General features: G+C 51.3%; 4 protein-coding genes across 4 annotated transcripts; 3 read left to right on the top strand and 1 right to left on the bottom strand.

Moving 5' to 3' along the window:
- Window positions 1–6: 6 nt before the first annotated feature.
- Window positions 7–2,250, bottom strand: N7506_007097 (bifunctional fructose-2,6-bisphosphate 2-phosphatase/6-phosphofructo-2-kinase; the record flags this gene model as incomplete). The annotated part of the gene is made up of 10 exons (XM_056956390.1): window positions 7–258; window positions 309–485; window positions 542–1,036; window positions 1,085–1,192; window positions 1,245–1,325; window positions 1,376–1,545; window positions 1,602–1,699; window positions 1,754–1,789; window positions 1,850–2,038; window positions 2,237–2,250. 10 exons carry the CDS (start codon window positions 2,248–2,250, stop codon window positions 7–9), a joined length of 1,620 nt encoding a protein of 539 aa, XP_056810724.1.
- A 658-nt stretch (window positions 2,251–2,908) lies between these two features.
- Window positions 2,909–4,044, top strand: tom40 (TOM complex pore protein TOM40; the record flags this gene model as incomplete). Its single annotated transcript, XM_056956389.1, has 2 exons — window positions 2,909–3,220; window positions 3,289–4,044. 2 exons carry the CDS (start codon window positions 2,909–2,911, stop codon window positions 4,042–4,044), a joined length of 1,068 nt encoding a protein of 355 aa, XP_056810723.1.
- A 3,815-nt stretch (window positions 4,045–7,859) lies between these two features.
- On the top strand, window positions 7,860–9,450 carry N7506_007095 (GSK family serine/threonine-protein kinase; the record flags this gene model as incomplete). The annotated part of the gene is made up of 7 exons (XM_056956388.1): window positions 7,860–7,905; window positions 7,962–8,134; window positions 8,214–8,297; window positions 8,360–8,708; window positions 8,779–8,972; window positions 9,052–9,256; window positions 9,317–9,450. The coding sequence occupies 7 exons, from the start codon at window positions 7,860–7,862 to the stop codon at window positions 9,448–9,450; spliced, it is 1,185 nt and encodes a 394-aa protein (XP_056810722.1).
- A 991-nt stretch (window positions 9,451–10,441) lies between these two features.
- On the top strand, window positions 10,442–13,248 carry N7506_007094 (NCBP1 family protein; the record flags this gene model as incomplete). Its single annotated transcript, XM_056956387.1, has 7 exons — window positions 10,442–10,517; window positions 10,570–10,664; window positions 10,725–10,831; window positions 10,884–11,151; window positions 11,204–12,099; window positions 12,153–12,334; window positions 12,389–13,248. 7 exons carry the CDS (start codon window positions 10,442–10,444, stop codon window positions 13,246–13,248), a joined length of 2,484 nt encoding a protein of 827 aa, XP_056810721.1.
- Between the last annotated feature and the right edge of the window lie 220 nt (window positions 13,249–13,468).

The raw sequence follows: 13,468 nt of genomic DNA, 5'->3' as shown, positions 1-13,468 counted from the left end.
TGTTATCTAAACCACGTCTTCAACATGCTGCTGTGAGATTCTCTCGGGCTCGCGCGGGGTCCGGATACCACTCGGTGTTCGGTAGCCACTCTGCGGGGTGCCCTGGCCCTCTGGGCTACCAAGCCCCTGCATCGGGGACACCAATCCACTTGGGGGTACAGGTATCTTCAGATCCTCGGGAGAGTCAGGAATGATCTCTTCTGGGAGGTCGGGAATCTTGATATGCTGGGCCACATTCTGGTAGCTCTCGGGGATGATCTGAGACAGTGTCAGTAATTTACATCATATTCCAGATTTAAATCACTTACCTCGATGATCTCATCACGGGGGAATTCAAGGAACGGAATGTCCGCAGCATTGCAGGCCATGAGGTAGCCATACAAGACCCTCAGAACACTCTCATGTGCAATGATGAGCAAATCGGTCTGTTCCCTCTCGAGCTCGAGAATGATGGGCTCCAGGCGAACAGCCAAGTCGTGGTAAGACTGTAGAGGCTAGTCAGCTTGAAGGCCCGCTAAAATGGTCATAATTCAATGCTAACCTCTGCGCGAGGGTAACGGTGGTGGTAGGGATCAAGTTCGTGTTTGGAGACCTCATCTCCGAACTCTGCTCGGATTTTCTTCTCGGACATTTGCTCGCAAACGCCGGGGTGCAATTGGCTCAGTTGGGATCTTTGCCGGACCTTGTACCCATTTTCATGGAGGTATTTCGCTGTTTCGATGGTCCTGCGCCGGGTCGATGTCCAAACTTTCAGAGGTCTCGATTCAAAGCCCGTCTCTCCTCGTTCGATCATGGTTTGCTTCTCTTCTTCTCGGTGAGCTAATAGCCGTGCGGTCATTTTCTTAGCATAGTCTTCGCCTTGTTCAGAAAGAGAAGCATCGGCTTTGTACGAATCAGCATCCAATGAGACACCAGCTCGAACAAAGTAAGTTCGTCGTGACTTGATGTGGAGGTTTAGCAGGTAGAAGACAATACGGTTAGAAAGGTATCCAAAGCTTCGATTGTTGACAATCAATCTCTCGCCGGCGTTGATCATCTGGATGTAGTGAGCATACATTACGAGACAGGGACTAGCAGTACATACCTTGATGTAGTTCAGATCCTTCTCCTCCATAGACTGGAACTGGGGAATACGAGCCGAGATACGACTCAGGTAATGCTTCACGGCATCTTGCGATTTCCACGAGACATACTTAGACATGTCAGAATATTTGATCCAAAGCCTGAGGATGCGATGTACTCACGTCAGGAGAGGAGATCTTGACTCTGCGGACATTCTCTTCAATGATGCGTTCGTCGTCACATCGTGACTCAATAAAGAGGGTCTTTTCAATTAATTAGTTCAGTCTGAAGGGAGAGAAATGTTCATGTATACCTCAATATCATGCTTCGCGAACTCTTTGGCAAGTGAACGCCGTCCCGAGGCTAGAGGATTGACAGCATCATAAATTGCAATCTGGCCGTTTTCATGGTTTAAGAAGTGATAGATATCCTCTCGACATTTTCTCACGATCTTCTGTCGCAGCAAGACGGAGCTGGCGGTCGCTGAGATAGACACACATTAGCACTAAACACATGGTTCGCGGTGATACTGCACTCACCGTTGACATAGAAATAATCATCTGGCATATCCTCGCCGAAAGGAATGGTCGCACGTCGATAATCTCCCAGGTGGAAGATCCTAGTCTTGACACCAAGCCTATTGATGTGAGCATGGCTGCGAGACGGTACCACTTGACATGATCAAGCTTACCAGCGCAGATATCTTGCCAAGGCAACTGATATGTGTCTTTGAAAGGTTAGCTTCCGGCCGGATAACCTCAATCTAACGAGTACGTAGCCAGCTTACGTTTTGCCTCTGGCGGGCAAGCCGACAGTGATGATCACAATACGGCCCGAGTGGAACAGTCGACCGGACTCGGTGCTGTAGAGCTGGGCTGGGGCAAGATCTGCCTTTTCGGGCAAGTCGTGAATTGCATCAACAAAGATTGACGATTTGCGGCGAAATTGTGGTGAGTTAGCCACGATCTCCGCGGTGCTATATGATGTCAGTTTGACTCAAATACGGAGGTTGAATTGAAGATTTCTCAAAGCAAGATGGAGGCTTGATTCAAAAAGTTCATCTCAAACTGGTGGCCGACGCCAGTACCACCGCTTCCCAGATGTATGTCATAGGGCAGCAGCACTGGCCTTCCCAGATTCTTGGAGGGGTATGCATATGGCGGGGGAATCTTACAGTAGGGTGTCCATGGTGAGACAAGATCACGAAGATATCACTTTTCAAAACTCGCCAGTGGCTCAATGACTTTCTTCTCACCCAGGAGCTTTGGGAAGACGGAGTAGCCAGATGGGAACAAGCGGTATAGGAAAGGTGATACCAGATATCGGGTGGGTACCACGTTCGCCGCCTTGCTTTTGAGGCAGCAATATCAACCACGCTGCTATTGTTGGCTAGAACTGCTACTGCTGTAGTGATATCTCTATAGAAATCTCAAAATACAGAGGTTGTGTGTAAATAATATAGTACATTTACATAATATGCATTTTAACTATGAGTTTAATGAATGGTTGACCTTGAAGACTCCCTCACTAACTAAATTATATCGGAGGAAAGCGGATTACCTAAGAACCCGGCGAGCGACAACAACCAAAGACGCCGAGGCAGGTGACTAGCATTTTTCACAGCTCGGAAAGTCTTGAATTGCTTCCCCTACACTCCGAACTCCTGATCGCATCCAGCCCTTTCCTAGTTTTTTTCCTCTTTCCCCCATCATCATCTGAGACGTTGGTTCGTCGCAGATATCTGGGCTGGTCTCAACTCCATTTAATCCCATCATCCTCCATACCTCTCGAGGCACGCGTGACGACACCTAATTGAATTGTCGACGATTATCAGATTCCACCCAAAATGTCCGACTACTTATCATCTCTCTCCTTTGTCACCGACAACCCCGCCGCCGCGGCTCTCAGCGATGCATACAACTCGTTCTCCGACCGAAGGGCGATGCTTGGTCTGCCCAACCCTGGCACTGTCGATAACCTCGCCAGGGAAGTGCAAAAGGATGTCCTGTTGACCAACTTCATGTTCTCCGGCCTGCGTGCCGACCTGACCAAGGTCTTCGGCATGTCTCCTCTGTTCCGTGTCTCCCACGCCTTCTCCATGGGCTCGACCGGTAACCTGCCCCCATACGCTTTCTCCGCCATGTACGGAAGCCCCAAGGTAAGACCGGCCCTCCTCCCTCTCGATCTCCCCTTCAATTGGCATCTCTAATACGTTCTCTTTGATAGGTCTTCATGCAAGGTAACTACGGAAGCGACGGTGCGCTCGCCGCTGTCGGTAACTACCGCTGGAACCAGGCCCTCGTCACCAAGACCAATGCTCAGATCATGGCCGGCGGCGCCCAGGGATTGATTCAGATCGATAACGACTACACCGGTTCCGATTTCTCTGCCTCCCTCAAGGCCTTCAACCCCTCTTGCTTGGAGGGTGGTCTCACCGGTATCTTCGTCGGCAGCTACCTGCAGTCCATCACTCCCGCTCTGGCCCTTGGTTTCGAGGCCATCTGGCAGCGCCAGGGCATCACTGCCCGCCCCGAGACTGCTCTCTCTTACTCCGCCAAGTACAAGGGTGACGACTGGATTGGTACTGCTCAGCTCCAGGCCCAGGGCACCTTCAACGCCACTTACTGGCGCAAGCTTTCCGAGCGCGTCGAGGCCGGTGTTGACATGAACCTCCAACTCTCTCCCTCCCCCGCCGCTCTCATGATGGGTGGCCCCGCCCGTGACGGTACCACTGCCATCGGTGCCAAGTACGACTTCCGCGCCTCTTCCTTCCGTGCCCAGGTCGACAGCACCGGTAAGGTCAGCTGTCTCCTTGAGAAGCGCATTGCCATGCCCATCTCCCTCTCCTTCGCCGGTGAGATTGACCAGGCTAAGCAAACCGCCAAGCTCGGTCTTGCGGTCTCCCTGGAGCTCGCTGGTGAAGACCTGATGGAGCAGCAGGAGAAGATGGACCCTGCCGCCATGATCCCTCCTCCCTTCTAAGCCCCCTCGCCCCGGTCGCGAGATAATACCTCTTTCACCTCCCTTGTTTTAGTAGTTCTTCCCCCTCTCCCTTGTCTGGAATGCCCATGTTCCGGTCTCTCCTCTTCCGTTTGGGATGCTGGTGCGGGGTGGTTGTTTGGCGCCATGGAGATCCCATTATTTGTATAGATTCACACTCCGTTTCCTTGATTACCTCCTACCCGATGCGGCATCTTTTGAGTTGTTTGGCCTGTCGTGTGTCTTTATATCCTGTTTCCGGTTGATTTGGCCCAATTTTGGGGGTCTATGGGGATTGCGAGTGAGATGCATGGCTGTGCCTGCAGGGAGCTCTCGGGTTATGTTTTCGCATCATAGACGGGCCAATGTAAAACATGTTTTTTTCTTGACACCAAGACCTTCGGGTTGTATGGACCAGGTGTATCGTTGATCCGAGGCTGGATGGGGCCTATACTCCGGAGTCTGGGATATAGTAGGGCGTACTCCGTACTTCGTACAGAGCACTAAGAGGAATATGGAGTAATATAATATTCTAGTAATATAACCAGGATTTTCTTGTTTTCTTTTCTTCTGGTCTCCACTTCCCCAGGTCTGACACTCTCCAGATACTTTTCTCACAGATATCAGTCAGAATGAGTTCTCATTCCAAGGTGATGGTGTAACTACTTGTATACACCCCTAAATTGGATTGAAGTAGATTAGTCATGTAACCATAATACCTACAGGTACTCCGTACAATACCTATAGGACATTAACAGCACTACCAATTGAGATCAGATCTTGGACACGCACCTGACTCTACTCGTCTCCGTACATGCTCCCTGGTCCGAGAGTGCGCTATTTCTCTCCGCATTATATGCCTCACTCAGCCACTGACACAACCCAATGGCTACCTGATGGCCCTTTGACCAGCAGCCTGAAGTGTGGCTGAGAGTCGGCTCTTATACCCACTCGTGACATCATCTGGCTAATAACCTTCGTCCTCCAGGCCCAACCCAGCCTAAAGGGACTAGGATATGTATGTCCCCGTTCACTGGCACTGGCACACTGGGTTTTACAGTTTGAGTGGAGGCCCAAGTGTCTCATTTGCCCGTTCCCTGTTGAGAGCTTTTTCCGGAAATGAGGGTGGGCCAGTGTAATTTTGCTCCTGGTTTGCGCTTGTTCGCTTACGCTCCGTCCGATCTTGGCGTTCTCCTTAGGCGCCATCTACGCTTTGGTATAAGATCGGTCTCATTCGATCTTGTCCATCGGTCATCGTCATCGACATCATCACACCTCAGGAGGAGACGGTGGTGAAGGGATGGGACGATGGGCTCATTCACTCGGAACCTCTTGGCTCTCGAACCAATCATTTCAGATGATTCGCATGGCCCGGAACCCGGTACACAGTGTACGAGTCCATACGGAGTCAACCCCCAGTGTTCCGATTCCGACGTCAGGGTACGGAGGACTGCAAGTTGCCTGGTCGCGCGCTCTCGCTGTTCCCTTCCTTCTCCACGTGTCTGACAGTCGGAATGCCGTTTCCATGCTTTACGCTCCGTACATGCCGACGCGGCGCGATTGGGACATTCCGGCGCAGTGTGTTTAAAATGTCAGCCGGCCAGGGACGGGCTTCAGTCCTGTCCCACGATGTGTGACCTGCCCGTTTCTGGCGGTGTCGCCCCATGGCCTCCTCTCCCCGTGGACATTCCTCTCATCGAAGCTTGCCGACGCCCCCGAGCAATGTCTTCGGAATCCCGAGAGGTCGGCATTTCGCGATGGAATCGATCTCAGACGGCGTCAGACCCCTGAGGGGGCGTCATTTTAGTTTGTCCTTGATTTTGCTTTTTTTCTTCTTATTATAATTATTACTTGCTACTTTGGATTATTTTAGTTCCCACTCTTTTTTGGCTCCCCCTGCTCCCGTGTGAGCTTCTGTCGCATGACAGCTTGAATTGTGGCGATTCCGATGCCACAGAGGTCACCTGGTCTGACCGGGTGACGTAGCTCACCATATCTGCATGGTGAGCTTGTACTTTCTCCCTAGAAGTAGTCATTGTATAGAGAGTACGGAGTAAGTCGATTATATACAATATCCCCAATGTACTTGGTCTACGTGCACATACTTCCAGTGTGATGTATCCGTTACGGTACTCGGTACAGCGTATGGTAATATCAAGACTGGCACGGCCCTCTGCATCTTTGCTGCAGTCACGCCAGTCCAGTAGCTCCCTCAACGTCGACCTTTTGAGCCAGGTGCATCCCTACAGTGCAGGGGCCAAGTTCAGAGGGAACGGCCGGCCCGCAGTACCTGAGCCAGGAACCAACATTCCTCGCGCGGTTTCTTTTTTTTTTCCATTTCTTTTTTTTTTCACGATTCCCATCCGTTTGGGGATTCTGACGGGTTCCTTTTCCCGTTGACTGCGATTGCACGTTCCGGCGGCACGGTTGGCCCCCGATTGGAATTGGGATTGGGTGAGTTCCAATCGCCCTGGTATGGGCGGCTGGAATTCAAATGATGGAAGCTCGGCTGAGATAGCTTCGACTCACATGCCAAGGGAACCCATGCCAACAAATGGATATATTTTGGACGGGAATGCCCCTTTCAAGTAATGGGGTCTAGGTCCCCGTAGGAGATCTTTTCTATACGAGCGTAGTCTGGACCTCTATTTTGGAGGGAGTCCTCCGTTGATGTAGGTCCCGGACGGAGTAGTCTTCAGCACTAGTGATTGGCTCATGTGACCAGTGGGAGTGACCGTACCGGTTGTATTCAACTGTATCGAACTGTATTTGACTGTACGGACCGTACGGACCGTACGGACCATAACGCAAATAGCGTTTGAATACCCAAAGAGACTAACCCAAAGCGTAATACGGAGTACGGGTGGCCCAAGCTTCTTTTTTTTTTTCGAGTCAGCTGGACGTCTCGTGACAATCGCGGCGACGGCCAATAAAAGCGGTTCCAGACCAAACCACGGTCACCCGACCTGCTCGGAACTTGGCTCCTGGCTTCGTGGGCAATGATGCGATCTATATCTCTCTTCTTTGCTCTGGATATCACGGAGAGAGCGAACTGGGATATAACTTAAACCGATAGCTTGATACCCCGGAGACTCCGCTTCTCCTTCTTTTCCACCTTCCCGTACGGTATTGGTATTACGATGATATCATCCGCACTCTCTGTACCCCCAGTAAAAATCAGAAAACGAAAAACGGAAATATCCTGGAATCTAATTATACATAATATACATAATATAATTATATATTTATATATTTATATATAAATACATATATAAATACAGAAAGATAATATCAAAGAGATCGAGCATCTATAGAAACAGCCAGAATTACCGTAAGCTTAAGGGAAGAGCTCCCGCCCCTCTCTTTTCCCCTCCCCCTACCCGAATTGCCAGACATTGGCTTTATCACTTGACCGTTCTTGTTTTTTTAATTTCTCGCCTTTTTTGCTCTTTTTGTTTCCTTTTCTTCCCCTGTTTTAGTTTTCTCGTGAATAAGAAACCAAAAACGACGTTCCAGAGACAAGAACAGACAGAGAAAAAGGAACAAAGAGGGGGGGAAAAACAGACGTCACCCCAATTTTACCTAACCTTCCCAGTCTAACCCGTCTTATTCCTCACCAGCGTCGACTTTATTGGTTGAGCATTCTCCTACTGATTTGCCCACTTCTCATTCTTCCTTTCTCCTACTTTTTATTACATTCTTGGCCCGAGCCTTTTTCTTCTTTCCCATCGGTCCTTCCGCCCCTCCCTACTCCACCCCGGTTTTACGCCCAAAACGGCTCTCCCAACTTCATCCTCCCATCCTACAACTACTTCGTGATGTCACAGAGTCGGCCCGGGCTGTTTCCGAGTTTGCGCATGGGTGGTGAGTGCTCTAGAGGTCGCTGCCGATGGCAATGCAATTAACTCTCTCCCCCACAGAGGTCATCCGTGAGAAAGTCCAAGATGGACTGACCGGCGAGGCCAAGGAGATCTCCTACACCCAATGTAAGATTGTCGGCAATGGCTCCTTCGGTGTGGTCTTTCAGACCAAGATGTCTCCCAGCGGGGAAGACGCCGCCATCAAGAGAGTGCTGCAGGACAAGCGGTTCAAGGTAGGGACGCTCACCCCTCCCCTCCGTCCCCCGTCGGGTCGACATCCTCCCCAACGCCCACGACTAATCACATCATCAGAACCGTGAACTGCAGATCATGCGGATTGTGCGACACCCGAACATTGTCGAACTGAAGGCCTTCTACTACTCCAACGGTGACCGGGTATGTCTCTCCTTCCCGTTTCGTCCTGCCCACGATCTCCGACTGACCTCTTCGATCGACAGAAAGATGAAGTATACCTCAATCTCGTTCTCGAGTATGTGCCAGAGACCGTGTACCGTGCATCCCGTTACTTCAACAAACTTAAGACCACGATGCCCATGCTCGAGGTGAAGCTGTACATCTATCAACTGTTCCGGTCGCTGGCCTACATTCATTCCCAGGGAATCTGTCATCGTGATATCAAGCCCCAAAATCTGTTGCTCGACCCCTCCACGGGAATTCTGAAACTCTGTGATTTCGGCTCGGCCAAGATTCTCATCGAAAACGAGCCCAACGTTTCATACATCTGCTCGCGCTACTACCGAGCCCCCGAGTTGATCTTTGGCGCAACCAACTACACAACAAAAATTGGTAATGATCTCCAAAGAAATTATTCCTTTTTTTAACTTGATGGATATATGCTGACGAGTGATTTCATTAGATGTTTGGTCGACTGGTTGTGTGATGGCTGAATTGATGCTGGGACAGCCCCTCTTCCCAGGCGAGTCGGGCATTGACCAACTCGTAGAAATCATCAAGGTCTTGGGCACTCCAACTCGGGAACAGATCCGCACCATGAACCCCAATTATATGGAGCACAAGTTCCCTCAAATCAAACCTCATCCCTTCAATAAGGTATGTCCTTTGGCTCTCTGGCTTTAAGGCTTTGCCGAATCCTGTTCTCCCAAAAGACCAAATGCTAACCAGACCCAAGGTTTTCCGAAAGGCACCCCCAGAGGCCATTGATCTCATCTCTGCCCTGCTGGAATACACCCCGACACAACGGTTGTCTGCCGTAGAGGCCATGTGTCACCCCTTCTTCGATGAGCTCCGGGACCCCAACACCCGGCTACCGGATTCCCGTCACCACAACAACCCCTCCAAGGATCTGCCCGCCCTCTTCGACTTCTCACGACACGGTAAATTGACCCCCGACTACGGATCCCTGGACCCCGTCCCCTGACTAATTCCCTCTTTAGAACTCTCGATCGCCCCGCAAATGAACACCCAGTTGATCCCCCCGCACGCCCGTCCCGCCCTTGAAGCCCGCGGCCTCGGTCTCGATACCTTCAAACCCCTGGCCAAGGAGGAGATGATTGCGCACCTCGATTGAGATGGGCCCCCGTGTGCCCGCGATGGATATGTTGTGCCGCTGCACTGAAGAGGATCTAGCCAGTTCTGCCATGTCTTGAGGTTCTGCATTGAGCAATCCCCATCTCATCCCCAGACATGAAAGAGCCTGACTTGGTAAGGGGAGAAAGTGCACACCCTTTAATAGTTGGGGGAAGCGGAAACTTGGTCATAGGCTGGGTTCCCATGGTGGTCATGGCCTGGAGTTTTTATTTGGAGGTGTCTGAGACAACTCTCGGGAGGAAAAAGTGATACCCTTTCTGTGCACGTCTGCCTTGGGGGTCCGGAGACTGCATAGGTTTTCATCGGGAAAAGACCCCCGCGGCAGCAAGCCGATCTTCCCTGGGGAGAGCTTCTCCCACAAATGCATCAGAGATCTTGATGATTTCTTTGGATACACTTTTGTTTTTTTTTTTTTTGTTTTTTTTTTTTTTATTCCAGGGAGGACCCCGGGTCAAATCTCGGCCAATCTCTTCTCGACTTGCAGCGCTAGAAACCCCGTTCGTTCTTCCCTTGATGCTTTGATCTGTTTAGTCCACAATATCCTTGTATCAGATTCATCGGGCTCGGCTGGTTCGGTCCCTCCTGACCGGCCTTGAGCTATATGTCATTTCAGTTCTCATGATGGGTCTCCAGTGTAGAGCTGTAAAGTAAATGTACCGGGATTGAGACCAATGGACAATGATCAGCTCCATTTGTGTATGGCAAGCCGAGAGAACTCTACGGGTCATGTACAATATGCATTTTGAGCCAGTGTGTATAGTTGAGTAGGTCATATTTGCATAGATACTAAGTGACTGAAGTGAATGGAGTAAGTGTTGCATTGCGTACTGCGGACGATTGGAGTTTGATAGGTCCCCGGGCCGGAAAATCCACTTCCCGGGCATTTACATTTACATTTACCTCAAGCTCCAAGCTACCACCCTTTGCACCCTGCATCTCTCTTTTCCTGCATCTGCAAAGTCAGATCGATCATGGCTGAATACGAGCGTCGAAACCAGGGCCGCGGTGACCGAGGTGACCGCGGTGGGCGCAAGCGCCGCTACAGAGGTGAGAGACGCGCCGAGCTTCCCCTACAATCCATGCTAAGATTGCGGTCCAGATGACGATGATTTCGATCGCCGCCCTCAAAGACGCCGATATGAGGAGCCATTGTTCGCTGTCATTCGTCGGCAGCTGTTGACAATCGCCGAATCGGTAGGTCTCTCCTTCCTGCGCACCGGCTGATTCACGCTAACGCTGGGGGAAACTTGACAGGCTGCTCGCAGGGTTGAAGATGATATCCAGGGCATCGCGAAGTCAGTGGCGGACAACTTTGAGGATGAAGAAATCCGCCGCGACTTTGTCAACATCTCCCTTGATCTGTATGTGCCGGACGCTCTCTGGTTTGGATCACCCGGCTAATGAGCTTCGCAGAGTTCACGAACAACCCATGAAGATCCCCTTTATCGCCGGTACTGTTCTCGTCGCACACAGCTTGAAGCCTGAGCTTGGAACGGAAATTATTGTCAAGGCAGCTGGCGCTTTGCAGCGATACATTGACACTGGCGCATGGCGGGAAGTGAAGCTCTTGATTCGTTTCTTGGGAATTCTTCAGCCACTTTATGAGGGCGAGGGTATTTTCCCACTTTTGGAGGAGCTGTTTGCCCGTGCAGTTGACCTGCAGACGGCCTCGTCCGAGGATGTAAGTTGAAATTACAGACCGGATGCTTTTGACCCTGTCTAACAGCCTGCAGCTTCTTGGCCTCGAGCTCGTGAAGATTATCCAATTCACCCTTCCCTATGTGATGCTGTCTCCTGCCTCCGGATTTGAGGCGCAGGCGAACGGCCTCCTCGAGAAGACCGACATCATTGCGACCACACCACATGCCCTCGTCGATTTGGTAAATACCTTCAGCCCAGAGGAGAACCAGTCCGCAGCTGGACAGAGCGTCATCAGCTTGATGCAGAACCAGCTTCAAAAAGAGGCTAGCAATGGCTGGGAGCTCAAGTGCCTTCCTCGTCCCTGGAAGGATCTTCGGGACTCCGAGACGGATGAGCCGAAGTCATTCGACTCGGTAGCCAAGGTCGCTTTCCCTGAGGTGACGGTGCCTAACCCCGTTCCGAACGGTCCACGTGCTCTCTTCCCGGAGGTGTATCTCTCGGTCTACGCCGACCAAGAGGTCGATACCGTTCCTTCCACTGATGACATCTCCTCGTCCCTCATCCGAGACGCCTTGGTTGATACTATCAACCTGCTTGACTTCAACCGTGTGGCCACGGCCAAGTTCTTGATTGATATCGACTGCTATTTCACCCCTTACACATTCGTGAAGCGCGCTACGCCATTCGACCGCATGCGCGATCTGGCTGGTGAAATTCAGCCCTGGAAGCCGGAGGATGTGGCGGTCGATGCCGTGTTCTCGCAGCTTTTCCAGCTGCCCGCGGCAGAGCACAAGCTTGTTTACTACCACTCTGTTCTCACCGAGTGCTGTAAAATCGCCCCAGCGGCAATTGCACCCAGTCTCGGTCGTGCCATTCGCTTCTTGTATAACAACCTCGAGACTATGGATTTGGAACTCAGTAACCGATTCCTGGACTGGTTCGCTCATCATCTGAGCAACTTTGGCTTCACCTGGAAGTGGAGCGAATGGTATGTTGATGTTTGCATGTCCTTTTGTGTGTCTCTGCTAACCCTTCCTACAGGGCTGAGGATCTGGATCTCGCCGCTATCCACCCTAAGCTCTCGTTTATTAACGGTGCTTTGGATAAGGAGATCCGTTTGAGTTTCGCTCAGCGTATCAAGGGTACTCTCCCGGAACCGTACCCTAAGTTGATCACTCCGGGCAAAGAAAAGGATACCCCGGAGTTCAAGTATGCGTCTGACAGTAAGTTTTCATGTCTCACACTCTGATTGAACCCATTCGCTAATGTTGCTTCAGTGGCTCCCTACGCTAAAGAGGGCCAGGAACTCATGCAACTGATTCGGAAGAAGGCTACCGATGAAGAGATCCAGCCGGTTATCTCAGCCATCGAGGACCAAGCCAAGAGCCAAGGTGTCGAGGACCCCAAGATTCCTTCTACAGATGCATTCGTCACCTCGCTCTGCTACGTTGGCTCCAAATCCCTCTCACACGTTCTTTCCTGCATCGAGCGCAGCAAGGACCGTCTTCTGGCCATCGGTGCCGACTCCAAGCATGCCCGTACCCAGATTATCACTTCCGTCATGGACTACTGGGCCGATCAGCCCGGCATTGCTATCAACATCATTGACAAGCTGCTCAACTACACCATTCTCAGCCCCCTCTCCGTCCTCGAATGGGCCCTTGTCGAATCCGTCGCCGCGGGCACCATTCTCTCCAAGCCTCACGTCTTTGAGATGATCTCCGCCACCGTCGGTAAGGTCACCAACCGCATGCGCCAGATCGTTGCTGCCCGCACCCAACCCGGTCTCTACGAGCCCCAGCTTACGGTCATCGATGAGACCCTGTCCCGCGAACGCGAGGACATGCAAACCCTCTTCAAGTATATTGAGGACTCGATTGTTTCCATCGCCGCGGGAAGCAATGACGAACAAATGGAACGCGGTGATGGCTCAGGTGATCTGCCCGAGGATGCTATCATCCGTCAATGGGGCCGCCGCTGGCTCCGTGTATTCCGTCGCAAGCTAGCTGTTGAGGAGGCCTTCATCTCCGATGCACTGGCCACTGCCACTCCTCTCGGAACAGAGGCACCTGCTGCTGAAGCCCGGGACGGTGATTTGGACATTGCGGACGCGGACGCGGATGCCAATGTGCAATAGAGGCCTTTGGCAATGTGTATTCTCGCATCTACTCACTTGGTTTCCATGATTAATGGCCGGAGTCTTTTTTTACCTCATCATTTATATGTACACTTATCTCGTTTTGAACTGAACTATGAAAAAGTCAATTTCCACATATTCAAGAGATCGCCAATTGCACTAGTTGCCATATACCCTATAACGAGTACGGAGTACTCCGTACTCATACATATTTGTGCAA

Source organism: Penicillium brevicompactum (genome assembly GCF_028827555.1).
Source record: "Penicillium brevicompactum strain IBT 35665 chromosome Unknown utg000005l_segment0_segment0, whole genome shotgun sequence".
Lineage (NCBI taxonomy): Eukaryota > Fungi > Ascomycota > Eurotiomycetes > Eurotiales > Aspergillaceae > Penicillium > Penicillium brevicompactum.
Note: the sequence above shows the minus strand (reverse complement) of the source record. Positions and strands in the feature narration are given on the sequence as shown.